Source organism: Zootoca vivipara, chromosome 5 (assembly GCF_963506605.1).
Source record: "Zootoca vivipara chromosome 5, rZooViv1.1, whole genome shotgun sequence".
Lineage (NCBI taxonomy): Eukaryota > Metazoa > Chordata > Lepidosauria > Squamata > Lacertidae > Zootoca > Zootoca vivipara.
In genome coordinates, this window is record NC_083280.1 from 19756383 (window position 1) to 19778576 (window position 22194).

General features: G+C 39.1%; 1 protein-coding gene across 5 annotated transcripts in view; it reads right to left on the minus strand.

The window, feature by feature from the left end:
• Window positions 1-261: 261 nt before the first annotated feature.
• SMC4 (structural maintenance of chromosomes 4) overlaps window positions 262-22194 on the minus strand; it is a 47966-nt gene continuing 26033 nt past the window's right edge. For all 5 annotated transcript variants that reach the window (XM_035132515.2, XM_035132514.2, XM_035132513.2 and 2 more), the window contains 13 exons: window positions 18560-18745; window positions 14384-14545; window positions 13592-13817; window positions 13429-13508; window positions 12324-12476; window positions 11466-11592; window positions 10456-10645; window positions 8742-8886; window positions 7865-8038; window positions 6976-7158; window positions 4976-5208; window positions 4380-4563; window positions 262-1633 (listed from right to left, as the gene is read on the minus strand). In XM_035132515.2, the coding sequence (XP_034988406.1) occupies window positions 1469-1633; window positions 4380-4563; window positions 4976-5208; window positions 6976-7158; window positions 7865-8038; window positions 8742-8886; window positions 10456-10645; window positions 11466-11592; window positions 12324-12476; window positions 13429-13508; window positions 13592-13817; window positions 14384-14545; window positions 18560-18745 (2208 nt within the window). In that variant the 3' untranslated portion in view covers window positions 262-1468. The remainder of the gene's footprint in view (window positions 1634-4379; window positions 4564-4975; window positions 5209-6975; window positions 7159-7864; window positions 8039-8741; window positions 8887-10455; window positions 10646-11465; window positions 11593-12323; window positions 12477-13428; window positions 13509-13591; window positions 13818-14383; window positions 14546-18559; window positions 18746-22194) is intronic.

Below are 22194 nucleotides of genomic sequence, written 5' to 3' on the forward strand. Positions count from 1 at the left end.
TGAACAAGTAAGAATCTATAAATGTTCTTGCCACTGGACATATATTGAGTACTTTGGGAATAAATCTCATTGAAATCAGTAGCACTTATTTGTGCCGTATGGGCCTGTACCTCAGATCTTTTTAAGGTACCTAGTAATCTAGGTCAAAAGGAAAAAATACATTCAGCAGAGGCTTAAATGTAATTAATACATCTCCCAGGAGGTGGAGGGTTGTCAACTATTCAGTGACAACCAGGAGAACTTCACCCCCTACCTACAGTCTTGCACTACATGTGGTTTGCTGCATCTGCCTTCTTTCAAGAAAGTCATGTCTGCTTTCCTGAGCCTCACCCATACCAGGGAAGAAAACATCAATTGTTCAAAACAAAATATCTTTTTATGAGACCTGTTTTGGTGGAGTTCATCCCATTCCCAACCAGAGGGGGAAAGGGTGGTGGTGTTAAGATATCCTCCAGCACCTCAACAATGGATTCTCATTGAGATTGAAGCCTGCAAGTAAACACATCTCGTGGACCTGAGGGTGTCATTAGCAACAGTCTTGCTAATGGTTATAGTGGAGGACCAAAAATTTTGAACTGTGCTTGCACACCTTCAGTTAATATTTTTATTAAAAACAAAGAAACTAGAACTCTCATTTTCATGTTTCAGATGTAGCCTCTGTACCCAGACAAACCTTCAGCTGCTCCAGGAGCAAATCGTTTGGGTAGTACAAAAGGGATACACATTTAAATTGTTCTGTGGCAGAAGCTCCTTTTCCACTCTGTTAGAGGAGGAAGCTAAGTGCAGGAAGGTATAACCAGGAGAAAGAGACCATCTCTAGTCAGGGATGCTCTTTTTGTCACACAACAAAAATGAGGCTTGAAATGGTGCCTCTGTCCCATAAGAGAAATAAACTGAAGTAAAATTTATACAGCATTTTAACTTCCAAAAGTGTTGCTGGAAGCCACCCTATTAACCATGGCCAGCATTTGTCCAGAAGCAGACTGCTGCAGCACAGAAACGCTGGAGAATACAAGCAACTTGGCAACCTTACAATGCTAAGGAGGTGAGGGCTTCTGCAACTGTATGTATATGTAATATGAATCTATAGTTTTCACGCATTTCAGTTTTCTTTAGAAGTTAGTATATATGTAATAACTACCCTTGGAAGAGTACAAGGAAATCACAGCTCAGTCAATTTATGGTTTTATTTTAACAAATAAAAACAGCATTAAATGGTTTAAAAACAATTACAGCCTTTACCTCAAAAATAAAGTGTACTGGCATGGAATGGTGACTGTGATTGCTAAGCACCACAGACACTACTACGGTACATCTAGTTGCAGTTTAGAACTTCCTTTTCTTTCTTTCAACATGTTAGCTTTGAAAAAGTTGCTAAACACATTTAAAAACACAAACTGGTGAAAAATGCATATTAGGAAATGTTCATTAGAAAAGTCTACTGGTTAAATAGAAGTAATTTCTGTATTCAGGAACCAAGTTCAGCAAGTCCTTTCAATGCAATTACTTTGGGATTTGTTGCAACACTTTTTGTGGTATTGAAAGTCTTGTAAATCCCAATTAGTCTATCCGCAATTTCAAACATGTTGTTTCTCAGAGAGATGATGATGAATTGTGCATTTTTTGTTTGTTCCTAGAAATTGAAATATATTTTCAATTAGGATTTGTAATGAGGCTGGCAAAAAACAAACAATAGTTTCCCCGTTTTTTCCAGCAGTAGTGCTAGTAATTAACAACCATCAAGACTAGTACATTCTCTTCCATTAGAAATATATATATAAATTAAAATATTGTCCAGTAGCACCTTAGAAACCAACTAAGTTTGTTCTTGGTATGAGCTTTCGTGTGCATGCACACTTCTTCAGATACACTGAAACAGAAGTCACCAGACCCTTATACAGTATATATATAGTGAGAGGGTGGGGAGGGGTATTATTGGCTGATAGGTGTGGTAAACCGGTTGACGACTGTTAACGACTACAATTGGTCTTAGAGGAAAAAGCAAGGGATGAGATGGCCAAATAGTTTTATCATATATAATGAGATAAGAATGTAATGTCTCTATTCAGACCAGGTCTCTCCATGGTTTTAAGTTTGGTAAGTTGTAATTCAGCAACTTCTCTTTCTAGTCTATTTCTGATTTTTTTTTGGTAATATGACAGCTACTTTGAGCTCTTGTATAGAATGTCCTGGGAGATTGAAGTGTTCTCCTACTGGTTTCTCTGTCTTGTGATTCCTGATGTCAGATTTATGTCCAGTAGGTGAACACTTCAATCTCCCAGGGCATTCTTTACAAGATCTCAAAGACCAATTGCAGTTGTTAACAGTCGTCAACCACACCTATCAGGCAATCACCCATCCCCACCACCCTTCTGAGTAATACCCCCCCACCTTCTCACTATATATAAAGGTCTGACTTTATCTGAAGAAGTGTGCATACACACGAAAGCTCATACCAAGAACAAACTTAGTTAGTCTCATAAGGTGCTACTGGACAATTATTATTATTTTAATATATTTTTACTGTGTCAGACAAACACGGCTACCTGCCTGAATCTCTTCCATTGTTTGAGATGACTTGTCAAATTCCTAGAGTAGTGCCCTAGCCAAGGTTGGTTGGGTTCCGCAGCAATTTTGAGGACTGGCATCAGGAATAGAGACAGAAGCTTTAGAAAGTCTAGACAATAATCTATGATGAGTTATGTCATCTCGGTCTTTGTTAAAAAGTAAATCCTCTAGACATAGGAAGGAAAGAAAGTGGAAGCAGGGTCCTAAGGTTGAGGACAGAAGCTTTGAGACTTTATTAATGAAAGAACCTCATTTTTATCCTAGGGTTCTCTTTAGGGAGCATGAACTTTATAGACTGAACTGCACCAGAAAGGAAGGTTTCTACTGGGACGTCTACCACTAGGTCTTTGAGATCCTCCACTGGTCGAGAGGGGAATATGTAAAGCCTTTGTGCTATCTGTGAAGATTTCTTATTCTGATGCGAGTAAACCATTCTGCCTTTCCTGTTGGGATGGGAAGGAAACCTCTTTAGGAGCTGACCTGGATTCTGGAAATACAGAAGTTGGGGAAAGAGCCCTAGCTCAGAGGTAGAACAACTGGTTTACATGGAGAAGGTCTCAGGCATCTCCAGGTAAGACTCAAAGAGACTCCTATCTGAAACCCTGGAAAGCCACTGCCTGTCAGGGTATATGATACTGGGCAAGATGGACCAATGCTATGACTCATTATAAAGTGGCTTTCTATGTTGCCCTGGAGAATCACTGGTAGCAAGAAATAGTTTTTGAGAGTAAAGCTACAAAAGAATCACTATAATGATTAAAGGATAGCTCAGCTTGTTAGAGCATGGTGCTGATAACACCAAGGTTGCAGGTTCAATCCCCAGTTGCATAGTACTGCAAAGCAGGGGGTTGGACTAAATGATCCTCAGACTCCCTTATAACTCTACAAATCTATGAACATGTCAAGTGGTTGACTGCTCTTCAGTGATGCTGCCAGAATTTTCTCCTTCCTATTTTTCTAGGTTGTCAAAGAACTGATGGCATTAAGTAGTTAATTAAGAAGAAGAATTATGGATAAATGACCTAGAGTTTGGCGCCTGTTTTGAGGCTACTGGCAGCAGACAGGTTGGTTCCAGAGATCTGGTTCATCTAATGTGTTGTTGGTCTGATAAGTTACGCAGTCAGACTATTTAAGTAGGGCCCCTGTTGAATCTCTGACCTGGGATGAGTAGAAGGGGACAAAAGATTTGCCATGTGTGGTTCTCTTCATAGTGAATGAATAGTCAAGTTTTGTTTGCAATCTGCATTGTTGCTGTGTGGAGGATTGAAAATGGCAGCAGACAACAGTTGCATTAAATGACTGATAGGAGGGAATTGGAAAGTCCTAGGTTTAGGCTCCACAGCATTCTTTAGGCTTGCTTATTTGATCACCCTAAGATGCTGTCTTTTCAATGTAGTGCCATAGAGAAAGGAAGATGCTGAAGATTTTTTTTCTGGAATGCAGAAAGCTGAGGAAACGAATTCTTTAGAGATAGGCAGCCAAGGAGTAACATGCAAGTATTGTCAAACGCTGAAGAAAAGAGCTTGTGAAAAAAGCTGTCCTGGAGTAAAGGCAAGCGCAAACTGCGGAAGACTCCAAGCAAGATGTAAATTCAAAGACTTAATGACGTTTTCCTTATTTTTGTGGACAGTACTGGGACTTTAACCCTTTTGCTTTTGGGTAACTTCACTTCAGTCAGAGAAACACTGCTCTTCATTGACATGCACCAGAAGCAGACATACCCAAGACCTTTTCTAATTATTTTACACAAAACTAGCATTAATTTGATACTAAAAATGTAAAATTTGGTTATTGGCTTCTGTACTACTTACGTATATGTAAAATGCTACGATGGATACATTTTTAAAATCAAGGGCTGCATCAATTTCATCCATGAAGTAAAGAGGAGTTGGTTTGTAATGATGTAAAGCAAACACCAAAGCCAGCGAGCTAAGTGTCTTCTCGCCACCTGACAAGTTGAAAATCTTCTTCCAGCTTTTCTTTGGTGGGCGAACACTGAAAGAAAGAGTAATATATTCATGAGCTTACAATTTACAATCTCCACAACCAAGCTTTTAAAAGCAGGTTAGAAGTATATGCTATATACATTATATCAGAAATTTTACAACAGTGATGTTTGATAGAGCACTATTATGCCACTTCAGTATTTCGAATTAGGATTTGATGGCTGCTCTATATACAAAAAGTAAGTTTAGTGAATTTTATCTTAGTTCACAATCTTAACAACTATGTAGACCAGTGGAGGGGGCTACAATCCTTCTAATGCTACTAAACTATAATTTAGCATTACATGTGAGTCAGCCAAGTTTGGTTAGTTCTGGAGACATTTAATGAGCATAAATATACCACATATAGGTCGTAAAAGGACCATCAAAATACTTTCAAGATATTTACAGAAAATGCCTACCTGAACATGATTCCTTCAGAGAAAGGATCCAGACTATCTACAAGCTCCAGTTCTGCATCTCCTCCCAATGTAAGCATTTGGTAGTTTTCCTTTAGTTTATTTGTTATTACATTAAATCCTGCCATAAATTCATGAAGTCTTTGTTTTCTAAGACCTTCTTCAGCTTCCCTAAATTTGTCTCTCATATTGGTTATTTCATCCAACTCTCCCACACGTTTCAAGTACAGTTCCTCCTAAAAATTGAACGTAAGGTGAGTTTCTGTTGACATTGTGAACAGTCTTAGAAACTGAGATATGAAAACTAGGAGCTAAATGGAACCTTAAACATAGGTTATGGGTGCAATAACGAAATGTCTAGGCTCACTTTTTAAATAACAAGAATACAAAGCTGAAAATGAACTGCAGTTAAAATATTAAGTTCATTTTTCACATGGTCTACTCCTTCTCTGGCCCACCCCACCCCCTAATATTCTTAAGAGGGTCTCTTCAGAGGATCCAGTCTTCAGAGTGGGGAGGCAGAAAAAGGTCCTCCTTTCCTTCCACTCTGCAGTTTTAAACTGAAATCTCAGGTGCAGTACTGCACCCAGAACTCAGAAAGTGCTCACGCTGATGAAATTCACTGTCACAAATGTGTCTAGAACAATGGGAGTTTCAAACATTGATTATGAAGTAACTAACTTCATAAGGCCTCGGTCCGGTATACCTGAAGGAGCGTCTCCACCCCCATCGTTCTGCCCGGACACTGAGGTCCAGCTCCGAGGGCCTTCTGGCGGTTCCCTCACTACGAGAAGCCAAGTTACAGGGAACCAGGCAGAGGGCCTTCTCGGTAGTGGCACCCACCCTGTGGAATGCCCTCCCACTAGAGGTCAAAGAGAACAACAATTACCAGACCTTTAGAAGGCATCTCAAGGCAGCCCTGTTTAGGGAAGCTTTTAATGTTTGATGGATTTCTGTATTTTAATGTTTGATGGATCTCTGTATTTTAGAATTTCTGTTTTGTTGGAAGCCGCCCAGAGTGGCTGGGGGAACCCGGCCAGATGGGCGGGGTATAAATAATAAATTATTATTATTATTATTATTATTATTATTATTATTATTATTATTATTATTGTATGTTTGGCACCTGTGCAAAGGAAGGACATAAGCAGGCTGTCCTAGCATTCCCCTTCCATCAATTAATGCTCCATACAAAAAGTGCGAAAGAAGATACTTTCTGAGAAGGTATCTAGAAGTTGGGCTATACCAGGCATAGGCAAACACAGCCCTCCAGATGTTCTGGGACTACAATTCCCACCATCCCTGACCACTGGTCCTGTTAGCTAGGGATCATGGGAGTTGTAGGCCAAAAACATCTGGAGGGCCTAGTTTGCCTATGCCTGGGCTATACACACAGGTCCTGCTTCCTGAACACAATGCACTCTCCTGAAAATCGTAGGTAAGAATTCACATAACAATTTCCTTTGGAAATGTTTCTAGTACAGTGGTGCCTCGCTTAACGAATGCCCTGCTTAACGAAATTTCCGCTTAACGAAAGGTTTTTTCTAGCGGAGGTTGCCTCGCTAGAGCTAGACGAATGCGTTTTACGAAAAACTCGTCTAGCGAATCACGGTTTCCCATAGGAATGCATTGAAATTCAATTAATGTGTTCCTATGGGCAAAAAAAAAAATTCAATGCATTCCTATGGGATTCGCTAGACAAATTTTTCGTTATAAGAAAAGACCTGTGGAACGAATTAAATTCGTCTAGCGAGGCACCACTGTATGGGATTCATCCAATCTCTTCCTGCTAAAGCATGCAAGCTGAAGTGAGCACTTGTAAGGAATCTATAAATTTTAAAATTTCCTCAAGAAGTAATGCCACTTAGCTCTTTATAAGGAGAGGTTCTCTCAATGACAAAAAAGAAATACTAGTCGAACAAGCATTTCAGGTAACAGTCTTGCCACAGATCTGTAATTGCTTGTACGAATTCAAGAAACTGCTTTTTAAAAAGTATGATTACCTTTTTTTTATATTCAGCAATGGCATCCAAGTTTGGTTTCATTTCATGACATTGTGCTTCTAAAAGAGCTATCTGATTGGTTATACTATCCGGGTTTCTTATAGCCTCAAGTTCTTCCTGGATGAGCACTGGAAGTTCTTCCACTTGTTCATCTTCCAGAGAATGCAGTGATATTTTTGATATCTAAAATACATTTTAAGTAGTTAATGAACAAGTCATATTCACATTTCTACAGGTACACTTTAAGGAACTTTCTTGTACCTTAACTGTATGCTAATAGAACAAGTTTGCATTCTTAGTCACACATCCATCTAGAAATTGTGCGTTTTTATTTGATATTTTAAGATTTATACATGTAGTCACTTTAAAGGTCTTCTGATGAAAAAGCAGCCTAGTGGTAAGAAATAACTAAACAACTTTATGATTTAACAAACTTGATATAAGCACTATTTGAGTGTTGATCCAAATAAGAATAATGATCCATTTCAAGTCAGAAAACAAACAATAAAATTTTGGATAGTATGGAGTTTTAACTATATCAAACAGACATTGTAACAATGCAAGGCATGTCCTCCCTATTTTACAAGACACAGAAGAAATTAATTTTTTTCTTTAAAAAAGTAAACCAGGCTCATGCTTTATGGACTCTATATAATAAAGAGACTGGGTGGGATATGAAAATAGTATACTTTCTAATGAGTCTGTAACTTTTATAGTTTTTCCAGGATCTTGGTAGTTTGCTTATGATAGATAACATGCAATATTAAAAACAACAACAACCCAATCCTGCTATATGACAGGATTGGGGAAAGCAGTAAAAAAAAAGTTTTTCCCCAAAACATAATATTATAGTATTTCTTAAAATAGTAAGGTATTATAAAGTGTTTACCTCTTTTTGCCAATATTTAATCTTTGATTGATGCTCCGCAATATGACCGTCTAGCTGTTCAATTTTAAGCCTAATACTAAGAGCCTCTTTTTGAAGCAAATGCTCTTCATCTTGGATAGCTTTAATTTTCTGAAGCATAGAGCGGTGTTCTGCTTGAATCTCTGGCAAGGACTCCTAAGTAAAGATCATAGGTGGAAGTTTATTTATTATTATTCAGTTACTGGAAAGGGTTTACATTTCTAGAGCTCCAATTTGTCTCTTTAAAACAAAGGTAATACCCAACATCAAAATAATTGTCAAACACAACCGTTTGGAAGGTCAAATGCTGCTGGAAATGTTTTAGCATGGTGGCAGCAGGTGTTAACAAAGGGGCAGGGAGGGGCCCTCTGTGCAGCCTTGTGTTGAGTAGCATCAACTCAGTAACATGTGGAACACCAGCTTTTCTCACCACCTCTGAGCTGCAAATGACTGGTAGCACACTAATGCCTGGAGAATGGGGGGAAAGTCAGCTTTTTTTGCACATACACCCCTTACTTACACACGATTTTCTACTCCGAAGTGATGCATATAGAATTATAACCTGGCACAGGAAGAGTAATGATTTTAAGTGTAAATAGTAAATTCTCTGGAGTGAACAGTGCCTCATTTTTATGCAATATGAGCATACCTTTAAAATGATATAAATAAATTGAGCAATTGAATCAAATTTTCTCTTAAATACAATTTTTGCTGGTGAAGACTTGTAGTGGATTTTATTACCACATGCATTAAAACTCTACTTGTACAGTACATCACATACATTTTTAGTGTTAATACACTGTTCTGCATCTTTAAAAACATACCCTATGTAACGAATTTAAATTAGTATCATACATACTTCAGCTTCTTTGCTGTCATCCATAACTTTAGCAGCTCTTTCTTCTAGTGTATTCAGCTGTTCTGTTAAGTCTTGGAGGGCTTTTTTATTCTCTTCAATTTCCTTCTCAGTGTGGAGAACAGCATCTTCTGATTTATTCAGGTTTCTATCAAATACAATACAATAATAAAGTAGGTAAGAAGCCTCTACTCTACTGACATTAAAACCTTGAGTATAAATCAAATTTTAAAATGAAATATAAAACAAAATATTGACATTGGAAGACTGTGATATGATGGTCATATTTAATTATTCAAAGGGATGTAACATTTCCATTTGGGAAAATCTGTTTTCATTATGAAAAACACACACCAGATTTTAAATTTCTATAGAGTGAAAGGACTGGAAATATAACCAACTTGCAACTTCTGTGCATTTAACTTGTGCAATTGCAGCTTTACATGCTCGGCAGCAGGTCAGCTGAAATTGCACAAACTGAATACATGGAAAGTGGAGAACTTAAAAGCTCTTTCTGCGTAGGGTTTTCATGGCAGAGCTTTACAGCTCTAAGACTTTCTTACCAGGCTCTGGGAAGGAGCTTCTCAGAGCCTAGTAAGCAAGGCAAAGAACTTATAAGTTTGCTGCCTTGTGTGGGGTGCAAGGCCTGCTCAGTGTGCCTGCTTCAGAAAGGGTAGGGATGATCATGTGGGGCTGGTTCCAAAGTTGTTCTGGCTATATGCAATTTCAGCTTTATGTACAAACTCCCACCCCCAGAACATAACCTGTGTACAAGTTGTGAGCCTACTGTACATGCACCTTCTGGAGACTACAGTGGTACCTCGGTTTATGAACACAATTGGTTCCGGAAGTCTGTTCATAAACTGAAGCGTTCATAAACTGAAGCGAACTTTCCCATTGAAAGTAATGGAAAGTGAATTAATCCGTTCCAGACGGTCCGCGGAGTAAGAGTTCATAAACTGAAGCGAACTTTCCCATTGAAAGTAATGGAAAGTGGATTAATCCGTTCCAGACGTGTCCGCGGAGTACTTAAACTGAAGCGTTCATAAACTGAAGCATGGGTGTAATTGGTTCCGGAAGTCTGTTCATAAACTGAAGCGTTCATAAACTGAAGCAAACTTTCCCATTGAAAGTAATGGAAAATGAATTAATCCGTTCCAGATGGGTCCGCAGTGTTCATAAACCGAAAATTCATAAACCGAGGTGTTCATAAACCGAGGTTCCACTGTACTCACCTACATTTCCCCACTTTTTTATCATTTCCTGTGATATTTATTTCCTAGCCCAATGTCCATGGATTTCCTGACACACTATTTCAGTGGCTAAGTACAGTGGTACCTCTGGTTAAGAACTTAATTCGTTCTGGAGGTCCGTTCTTAATCTGAAACCCTTCTTAACCTGAGGTACCACTTTAGCTAATGAGGCGTCCCGCCACCGTGCGATTTCTGTTCTTATCCTGAAGCGAAGTTCTTAACCCAAGGTACTATTTCTGGGTTAGTGGAATATGTAACCTGAAGCATCTGTAACCCAAGGTACCACTGTATATGACAACAAGCACAGAATCTATTTTAAGAATAGAAGACTTTATTTTAAAAAGAACCAACTACTATGTTGCAAATCCATTACTTTTGCTACTTGTTTTCTTTAAACACTATAGTGAAATGTATCCTGTTTATTTTTTATGTTGGTTTCAAAGGATATAAAATAATTTCCATACCTATCTGCTGTCTTGATTGCCACCTGAGCTTTAGTAATAGCAGAAGCACATTGATCTATTTCCTTGTTTATCTTATCAAGATTGTCTTGATGAGCTTTAAGCTTATTATTATTTATGTCAATTATGAGATTATGCAATCTCTTTATTTCTGTTTCCAATTTACCAGCCTTTGCAGCAACTTTGTCATAATCTGCAAGACAAAGTAAATAAAAAATGAACTTGATGAATACTTCTAGTGCTAAATATATAAACAGTATGGCATGAACAAACTACGTGTTCAAATGTTTACATGTTTACAATATTTATTATTGTGCAAAATAAATGTATATCCACATTTACTTAGCTATAATACAATGTGTGCATTACTTCAGCTGTAATTTCCTAAACAGTATTTGTTAAGGTTACAGGTAGGTAGCCGTGTTGGTCTGGGTCGAAGTAAAAAGTACCCTTGCTTTTTCATGCAAAACCATTTGCAGTCGTTTTCGGTCATCAACAGCTATCAGTCAGTCAATCACCCACTTCCACCACCCTTCTGAGTGATACCCCCTCCCCTCCCCACCCCTTCTCTACATAAGTGCCTAGGGACTCCTATTTCAGTGTATCTGAAGAAGTGTGCATGCACACGAAAGCTCATACCAAAATAAAAACTTAGTTGGTCTTTAAGGTGCTACTGAAAGTATTTGTTAAATTATTTGTTTTGTAGATTGAATAGTTTTCTTACAAGGAAAATTATCTATAACTACTAGCATCAGGCTTGTTGACTAACTGGAAAGGATAGCTTTATTGAATAAAAATACAATAATCTCCAAATTATTGAATCTCTTATTTGATTTCTATCCGATAGGAGTGAGGGGCACAGAGAAGTAGGTTTAAAAAAAGTGAGACTATATAAACCTGCGTGTACAGGTTCCTCCTCCCAAATGTGCCCATGGGCCAAAAAAGTGGATGACCCCTAAAACACATCAATTATGATTCACCCTCAATTATATTTCACTGCAATGTTGACATACCTTCTTTGAAACAATGACATTTTCTCTCCATTTCTTTCTGCTTGATTTTGTCTGGAACTGCAGCAATTACATTTCGTTCAAGTTCTTTAACCTGGATTTTTAAGTGAGCCTCTTGCTCTGTCAAACTCTAAAGAACACAATTATTAATTACTATTAATTTCATTTGTGACACTATTCCTGAGACATCTAGCAGTGATTTACAACACAATAAAAACATGCATAAAACATTTGCATACATAAAAATAGCTAAAACAGCCCACACCAACTAACATAATTATGTCAGGGGTTTTTTTTAGGATGAAGGACAAACTCCAGGAAAGATCCTAACCTTGGAATTGGGAGACAGACTTTAACAAATAACTCTTAGATGAGAGCCTGTGCTGGCTTAGAATACAGATGGAAGACCCCCAAGATAATTGCTGCCCACAGGCTTACCAGAAAACATTAGGTGCATTATAAGTTTTTAAGAACATCAGACTGAGGCTGTACAACTTGCTTTTGATGGGTTCTGCTTTTTTCTTTTTGGAGACCATTACTCTTCCCTATTACTTAAACTAGTTTGTCTGGCCTGTCTTTTCTAAAATGTACAGGTTTTTTTTAACATTCTCTCTGGCTCAAACACTCTTTTCAAAATAACTGCTCTTAACATTCTTCCATACAATGCAGGAACAAGTATCAACAGCCAAAGCTAAACAGCCTACTTTTCTATTGCCTGTGTTTTGAACAAGTTTTAAAATACCTGAAATCCTTCATATAAGATAGTATATTTAAAGGATAATCTCCATCAGAAGACACGACTGGTGTATCCAGAGCTAAGAGAAAAAGCAGTAAGGTATCTTTAGCCTAACTTATGATTACCTGAATGTTTGCACTGTACTTTCCTAACGTGTTCCTCATTTCTCTAATGCTCTGGTGCAATTTTGATATTGCTTCTTCAAGTTGCACTTTTTGTTCCTGATACTGTGTTGCTTTCTGGAGATTCTTTTGCAGCTGCGATTCCATTTTATTTACCTAGGGGCAAGTTATAAAATGTAAAAAAAAGTAATGTATATAACATGCAAATAAACCAGGGATGGGGAACCTATGCCCCTCCAGATGTTATTGGACTTTAGCTGTCACCCGCCCGGTTGAAACTCTGGCTCACATGGTCCTTGAATGCAAAATGTATGCTGATAGCCGCCAGCAATACTTGGACCAACTATGTATTCCAAACTGGAAACCGTAGATAGAGGTGACATGCTTCCTATTACAGGGGAGAGACCAGGAGCGTACCAGGACTGTAGCTGAGTTCCTCAATTTGATCTTTTGCCGCCGAAGTACATTACAGGATCCTGCCCCTGTAGGAGACCCACAGAGGTAAAATAGATTGCTGGCCTCCCCTCCCTTTTTGCAAGTGACTGTAATGATGGGTTGGTGACGTGATCACACTGGACTATTTATTTTAAATGTTTGTAAATGATGCCAATAAAGGTTTTGATTGTCTTTAGCTGTCAACAGCTTCAGCTAGTGAATGGACGTGGATGAGAGGGTTGTGTTTCAACATCTGGAGAGCCAACTGTTCTCAATACCAGACCAAAAAAGCCCCCAATTCATCAAAATATATTTCAGTGTTTATGTCTAGACTTAATATAAGAAAAGCAAAGAGCTTTCAGAACCAACATAGCCCCTGTTAAAGGTTGGCTGGGTGTGTTAGTATAGAAGTGCATCTCTGCTACCAAGCAAGCACACCAGTCCCAGAGGTGGCAGGGGCCAAAATAGGGCATTCCATGAGCAACGTTCAATCTGCCAGATTGAAAAGTTCCTTCATCCCCCATCATATCCACAGATGGTGCCCCTGACCACAGCCACCCTGGCACTAGATAGGTATTTTCTGTCCCACTGATTTCAGTTGGCAGGTAACCAGTAAAAGATTCTCCCCACTCCTCATTAGGAATGCAGAAGGTTTTAGAGAAAGCATACTAACCTCATCTTCTGATGTTTCAACTACAACAGAGGATCCCATTCTACCCTTCATTACTTTTCCTCCACCACCAGTCATTGTACCTACGGAAGGACCAAGAACAAATTAGCAATTCTTTATTTCCCATTCAAATAAAACTTTAACCACAACTAAAATTTTTAAATACCTGATTGTTCTATAATTTGTCCTTGTAAAGTTACAACTCTCCATCTCTTGTCTTTCTGGAATGCAACTCTGGTAGCCTGGTCCAGGTTACTGGCTACCAAAGTGTCACGTAATGCAAAATAAAAAGCATTGCGAACCTTCTCATCTTTAACTTTTACCATATCAAATAAACGAGGAATGTTTTCAGGAGTCTGGATTTTTCCCATGCTTTTCTCCCATACTGCCATCTGAAGGATTAAAACAACCACAAAACCAGTAAACTAACCATCAAGAACTGCACAGGTCCTTGATATTACCTCTTTAGCTTACTTTCATAGATCTTTGTTCACATTTTTAATTGTTTTCCAATACTTTATTACAACAGTGCAATCATATACAGGCTTCTTCAAAATAAAGCTCCCTGAACTTCATAGGGTTTACTCTCTAATACGTGTTTTGAACCTGAAGCACCATTTTCCCCTTATGTAAATCTATGTGATGCAGATACATGCCTCTCAATATGTACTTACACTTATATTAAAAACTGAGACTTTGTGATGTTTATTACAAACATGAGCTGTCACTAGTAAGACTATTTTAACAGACTGTAATAAGATACTATTTATACAAATATACTTTACGGTATTTGTACCGATCATATATAAAACAGTTTTACTATTATAAGCCATTTTAAAATCTAAAAAATGACACTGTAAAAACCAGCTAAACATAGTAGTAATGTAAAAACAAATCTATATGCAACTTCAACTTATTCAATTTAAAAAGTTATCTATTAAAAAAAGTTATTACAAACCTTGTCAAGCCCTATAAATGTTGCCACTCCAATGTTTTCCTTCTTCAAGAATTTAACACATTCTTGAGCAGTATCTATGGTGTCGACTACAATGTGATCTAATGCTCCACATGATGATGAAATTGCAACATCATACTTCTCATCTATGGCTCCCAAGTCACCCTAGTAGCAAAAAAGAAAGCACTTAGGTTAGTAATATGAGTACCAGACATCCAGTCCTAAGCATAATTGCATGTAAGTCCCATTGGTTTTAATGGATCTCATCCCTTAACATAAAAGAACTTCTCACGTTGTCGTTTTAATGTCCTTTCACACTGCTCCCATGATTTAGGGTAGAATTTAAGCAGAATTCTCTCCTGAAAGCTATGGGGAAAAATATGTTAACTAAGAAATGATGGCTCAGAACAAATGCGATAGGGTAATATCTCAAAAGGCAATTGCTCAAATTTGCATACTGTTCTGGCTAATCTCTTACTTCTTAAAGTAGCTACATTTGGGCAGAATACATAATAGCTCACAGGGCACTTTGGCAATCAGCTTCCAGACTGGAGATAAGACAATGAAATATTACTGTATTGGCCCGAATATAAGCCACACTTTAACTTTTCACGGATGGAATTTGGAGGAAAATGTGCAGCTTATATTTGCGAACTTACACCACCGGCAAAGTGGCACAGCTCCCCCCCCAGACCCAGAGAGCAGCCCAAGAGCATGGGGCAACAGTGCTCCCAAGCCTCCCCCGAGCCGTCGGGGGGAAGGCCGCCAGCAAAGCGGCGCGGCTGCCCCCCAGGAAACAGCCTGGGAGTGTGGGGGAATGGTACCCATAGTCGGGTATTGTCTCTCTCTCTCCCCCCCCCGAATTTTAGAGGTGAAGTTTATTTGCAGGTGCGGCTTATATTCAGGCCAATACGATACATGTAAGTGAATGCAGATAAAAGGTAGCTTGGTTACATCCAGAGATGCTGGAGAATGCTGCTGCCCAGTGTTTTTGCATGTTTCCTTGAAGACTCAGAGAGGCTGAGCTTTATCTGGGAGAATAATCATGAGAATGACTATCACCAATCAGAGACTCTTTTCTCATGAGACTGAACAAGGACTATGAGCTGAATCTATTCAAAACTCTTAATAAAATTGAGTGGTCTGGATACTGAAGATCAGCAAAGTATAGCTTTTCCACCGAAAACATCTATGTTCTATAAGTCTAGAGCTGCAGGCAGGCAGAAGCCCCTACACAGAAAGCCCGGAATGATAATACTCCAGAATTTGAAAAATACCACGTATCCTTCCATAGATTTTTGGCTAATTGAAGTTTGGGATGTGGTATCCACAGCGAAATTAACAAACCTAGTTAGGATGAGGGAGGGTAGACTGATTTTTTTTTAATGGAAAATGTGTGTGTGTTTGTGTGTGAGAGTGAGAGACCTGTGGAAATAGGGTAGTATATAAATTCAATAAATAAAAATGAAAATAATAGATAAAATATAACGTTCAACAATCCATAATTTTTGTTGGGGGAGGTTTAAGAATTCAAAACTGTAATTTAATAACAGGCTGGTTTAGAAATGTACATTGTATTGATTTTATCTTATTCCAAGATTTCCAAGCCTATTACATTATGTATTGTGGAAATAGGTGATATATTAAATTGTATCTATAATAATAGTACAAGCATAGGCAAACTTGGCCCTCCAGATGTTTTCAGACTACAATTCCCATCATCCCTGACCACTGGTCTTGTTAGCTAGGGATCATGGTAGCTGTAGGCCAAAAACATCTGGAGGGGCGTGTTTGCTTATGCCTATAATAGTGTATTGAATTATTTGCAAATATATAACAAACAAATAAAATTTGAAAATACACGAGAGCCCAATGCTGTGATCTTGGGCAAACCCTCCCTCCTTAAAAAAAGTGAAATATTACTGTATTTATATTTAGTGGGTATTTACCTCAGAAGCTTATTCACACCAGTCCTTTTAGAAGAGCTATTTCCTTCAATATATCATATAACCTTTTCTTTAATTTGGAAATCAACTTTTGCCTTGGAGAGATGATTGTGCATGCAGTCCTCTCAAAAGCTCCCTCAATGTCTTGCAACTTCCCCTGCCAAATATTCTCACTAACCAAGTTAGCCTACGCAGATAAAGGAAGAGAAGTACGGTACCACTGTGTATCTATCTGAAGGTTAGCTGTACACTGCCAGTGCAAGATCAGGTTGGGTAAAACTTGTGGCCCAAAGCAGAAACAGATCTTGGGGGAAGCAGGTACCTCCCATAATTAAGTCTGCGTATTCAACAAGCTCAAACAGCCCATACATTATTAATATATAAGGTAACTGAAGAGAAAAAACACCTACTTCCCTAACTATAGATCTAAGACAGGGGTAGGCAACCTCAGGCCTGTGGGCCAGATGCGGCCCAATCACCTTCTCAATCCGGCCCGCGGACAGTCCAGGAATCAGTGTTTTTACATGAGTAGAATGTGTGCTTTTATTTAAAATGCATCATCTCTGGGTTATTTGTGGGGCATAGGAATTCGTTCATTTTTTTTCTTCAAAATTTAGTCCGGCCCACTGCATGGTCTGAGGGACGGTGAACCGGCCCACGGCTGAAAAAGGTTGCTGACCCCTGATCTAAGAGAAGCTGAGTGGAATGACAAACTGCCAGAAAACCTTGGTCCTATTTATGTAAACCTTCATGGCCTTTCAGGCAGCCAAAGAATGCTAGGCCTGCTCCAAAGGGTGGCAAGGATCTGGGCAGCTGGTTAAGACAACTAATTATTGTTGTCTATGGAACCTTGATAGGACTGGGCATGAAAGCTGGGTTTTCTCCTCAACACTACTCTATCCTTATGAAAAACACACAAGTGTTTTACAGTGGAGACTGGAGAAAGCATTCAGCTTAGATACCCTGCAGGAAGAGGTGATAGCTACTTGGAAATGGATTTTAAACACTCTTAGGGGCAATGCCATAAATAACTCAAAGGTGGTTTCTGGAGAGCTGAGAAAACCCTGTACAGTGGTACCTTGGTTCTCAAACTTAATCCATTCCAGAAGTCCGTTCCAAAACCAAAACATTCCAAAACCAAGGCGCGCTTTCCCATAGAAAGCAATGCTAAACGAATTCATCTGTTCCAGACTTTTAAAAACTGTAAAAAAGCAATTTAACATGAATTTTACTATCTAACGTGACCAGTGATCCATAAAACAAAAGCAATAATCAATCTACTGTATGATAAAATAAGACAGTATTGTAGATGATAAAAATTAAAATTACTTTTTTTTCTTACCTGCACTGATGATAGTCATTATTTGAATGGGGGGCTTTTATCCATTTCCGCAGTCACACAATCAATCAATAAATCAATCAATCAGTAGCTGAACTGGGTTCAGTCACAAAAAAAATTAACCAAAAAAGCCTCAAAAACATAAAATAAATAGCAAAAACAAAAGCGCCAAACTTAACCCATTCCGGAAGTCCATTTGACTTCTGAAATGTTCGAAAACCAAGGCGCAGCTTCTGATTGCTGCAGGCGCCCCGGAAACAATAGTCGACAGCCACATCAGATGTTCGGCTTCCAAAAAACGTTTGAAAACTGGAACACTTACATCCGGGTTTTCAATGTTTGAGAACCAAGGTACCACTGTGTAGCTCTGCATTTCAGCATAGCTCTATGAAGGAAATGTTTCAGCAACAGATATGAAATTGTAGATAAGGGCAACTAAAAAGGGATAGAAGATATAGTTACATATGTGTCTTTTGAGAGTGTTTACAAAGGTCTTCCTAAAGGAAGAAAATGTCCCTAACTTTTGCTATCCAGAAATTGATCCCATTAGAAGAACACCATACAATAAAACACCTGAAGGAGACAAATTGCTAAGCTGTACTAAAGGGAAGAGGGGATGTCTGCAAACAAGGCATACGCTGCAACAGGTGCATGAGAAAGACAATGTAACACACAACTAAAGCTGGCCTGAGAAGAATGGGAGGTTGAGAATGATGTGACTACTTCAAACAAGGCAGAATGCAAACTAAATTACCAGTATGGGAGCTGCCTACTTCCCCTCCAGTTCTATTCCTACCTTCAACCACAAAGTGGAGACATTACTCAATCTGACAACCCTTCACTGGCAATGGGAAAAAGCACAATACAGAAATGGCAAGAAAAATAAGAACTTACTAGTCTTCCATAAATTCCAGGGATTTTCCCAGACTTCATCTGTTGAAGTAAAACTTCAAGAACTTTTCCTCGACTTTTATTTATTGCCAATGAGCTTCTTGCTTCTTCTACTTTCTGACGCAGATCTTGAACATAATTCTTGACGTCTGCTTCATCTCTTACAAGTTTATTAAGATCATTCTCTTTCTTAAAAGAAAAAGGCATTAAATTATTTTGTTTTTGAAAATTCCACAAGTAGTTCATACAGAATTGAGATTTTCTAAAGAAATTGTATTCCTCTAGTAACAAACTCCACTATAGAGGAACTAAGCTGGGGTTCCCAGACTTTCTGGGCTAACAGGCACATTTGGACTTTTAATGTCTAGGAGATGCTACCACAAATTTTCAATCACAGACAAGCTGCCATAAAAGGCAAGCTCAGTTAGAAACTGCTCTCTGGCAAACATGATGAGCAGCCAATCTTCTCCCCATCTTTGAAGCTGCAAGGCAGAGATAGTCTTAGCAGTTGTGTAATGATCCCCCTGGCCCACTACTAGACTTTGAGTTGTTTGGCAGCTGTGGGACCAAAATGCTTGGATAGAATTTTCCTCACAGGAATAAACTGGCAAACTGAAGCAAGAAAAATCGTGGAAACTGAATATCATTGTTTGAATGTGCTCAGGTGACAACACCCATGCAGCAACATATCCCTGGAAAGGGCAGGCAAAAACTTGCTTGGAGAGCGGTGGGTTGGCCAGGAGGACTAGCCAATTATTGTAAATCCCTGAATCTACTGCTCATTGACTCACAAATAATTCTGAATATGGTTAAAAGTTTTAAGGGACAGCATAATTATCACTTCTAGATGCCCTGGTCCAGAAGTTCCCTTATTCAGCTAGATCATGAACTATATCATTAAATAAAACTTATTCCCACTCAGTATCTGCTGCCACGTTTTTGGCCTGTATGAATATTTTAACAGTTCAATAGCAACTCTTTTCCACCTCCATATCTTTCTGTTAGCGTCACATACCACCTTGGGAAGTTGATAGAAAGGATGTGTCAACAGCATACAAGGATCTCATATTTAGATGAAGAAACTGAATAGGACTTTTCAGGTCCTCAAAGCGATTATTTACAAAAATGTTTAATTTGAAGAAACTGGTGACATCCCTACCTATTAACACCCACTGTAGAAATTGCACTGAGAGATAACCATCTAAACCCTACTTGGACTCTAGGATTAATGCCCATGTAAAAGGGCATTAATCATGGATCAATGCCTTGTCGTGGCGAAGGGGCTTGAATAACTCAGAGAAGCTATGAGCTATGCCATGCAGGGCCACCCAAGATGGACAGGTCATAGTGGAGAGTTTTGACTAAACGTGATCCACCTGGAGAAGGAACTGGCAAGCCACTCCAGTATCCCTGCCAAGAAAACTCCATGGACAAAGACAACAGGCATATAAAAGTTATGACGCTGGAAGATGAGCCGCTCAGGTCGGAAGGCGTCCAACATGCTACTGAGGAAGAGCGGAGGACAAGTACAAGTAGATTCAGAGCTGATGAAGCGGCTGGGCCAAAGCCGAAAGGACGCTCAGTTGCGGATATGCCTGGAAGCGAAAGGAAAGTCCGATGCTGTAAAGAAAAATATTGCATAGGAACCTGGAATGTAAGAACCATGAGTGGAGGTAAGCTGGATGTGGTCAAAAATGAGATGACAAGAATAAATATCGACATCCTGGGCATCAGTGAACTAAAATGGAAGGGAATGGGCGAATTCAGTTCGGGTGACTATCATATCTACTACTGTGGGCAAGAATCCCGTAGTAGAAATGGAGTGGCCCTCATAGTCAACAAAAGAGTGGCAAAAGCTGTAATGGGATGCAATCTCAAAAATGACAGAATGATCTCGATACGAATCCAAGGCAGACCTTTTAACATCACAGTAATCCAAGTTTATGCACCAACTACCGGTGCTGAAGAAAGTGAAATTGACCAATTCTATGAAGACCTACAACACCTTCTAGAAATGACACCAAAGAAGGATGTTCTTCTCATTACAGGGGATTGGAATGCTAAAGTAGGGAATCAAGAGATAAAAGGAACAACTGGCAAGTTTGGCCTGGGAGTTCAAAATGAAGCAGGGCAAAGGCTAATAGAGTTCTGTCAAGAGAACAAGCTGGTCATCACAAACACTCTCTTCCAACAACACAAGAGAAGACTCTACACATGGATATCACCAAATGGGCAGCATCGAAATCAGATTGATTATATTCTCTGCAGCCAAAGATGGAGAAGCTCTATACAGTCAGCAAAAACAAGACCTGGAGCTGACTGTAACTCAGATCATCAGCTTCTTATAGCAAAATTCCAGCTTAAACTGAAGAAAGTAGGAAAAACCACTGGGCCAGTAAGATACAATCTGGATCAAATCCCTTATGAATACACAGTGGAAGTGAGGAACAGGTTTAAGGATTTAGATTTGGTGGACAGAGTGCCTGAAGAACTATGGATGGAGGCTCGTAACATTATACAGGAGGCAGCAACGAAAACCATCCCAAGGAAAAGGATATGCAAGAAAGCAAAATGGCTATCCAACGAGGCCTTACAAATAGCGGAGGAGAGGAGGCAAGCAAAATGCAAGGGAGATAGGGAAAGATACAGGAAACTGAATGCAGATTTCCAAAAAACAGCAAGGAGAGACAAGAGGGTCTTCTTAAATGAGCAATGCAAAGAAATAGAGGAAAACAATAGAATGGGGAAAACCAGAGATCTGTTCAAGAAAATTGGAGATATGAAAGGAGCATTTCGTACAAAGATTACCATAATCAAGGACAAAAGTGGTAAGGACCTAACAGAAGCAGAAGACATCAAGAAGAGGTGGCAAGAATACACAGAGGAATTATACCAGAAAGATATGGAGGTCTCATACACCCCAGGTAGTGTGGTTGCTGACCTTGAGCCAGACATCTTGGAGAGTGAAGTCAAATGGGCCTTAGAAAGCACTGCTAATAACAAGGCCAGTGGAAGTGATGATATTCCAGCTGAACTATTTAAAATCTTAAAAGATGATGCTGTTAAGGTGCTACACCCAATATGCCAGCAAGTTTGGAAAACTCAGCAATGGCCAGAGGATTGGAGAAGATCAGTCTACATCCCAATTCCAAAGAAGGGCAGTGCCAAAGAATGCTCCAACTACCGCACAATTGCGCTCATTTCACACGCTAGCAAGGTTATGCTTAAAATTCTACAAGGCAGGCTTAGGCAGTATGTGGATCGAGAACTCCCAGAAGTGCAAGCTGGATTTCGAAAGGGCAGAGGAACCAGAGACCAAATAGCAAACATGCGCTGGATTATGGAGAAAGCTAGAGAGTTCCAGAAAAACGTCTACTTCTGCTTCATTGACTATGCAAAAGCCTTTGACTGTGTCGACCACAGCAAACTATGGCAAGTTCTTAAAGAAATGGGAGTGCCTGATCACCTCATCTGTCTCCTGAGAAATCTCTATGTGGGACAAGAAGCTACAGTTAGAACTGGATATGGAACAACTGATTGGTTCAAAATTGGGAAAGGAGTACGACAAGGTTGTATATTGTCTCCCTGCTTATTTAACTTATATGCAGAATTCATCATGCGAAAGGCTGGACTAGATG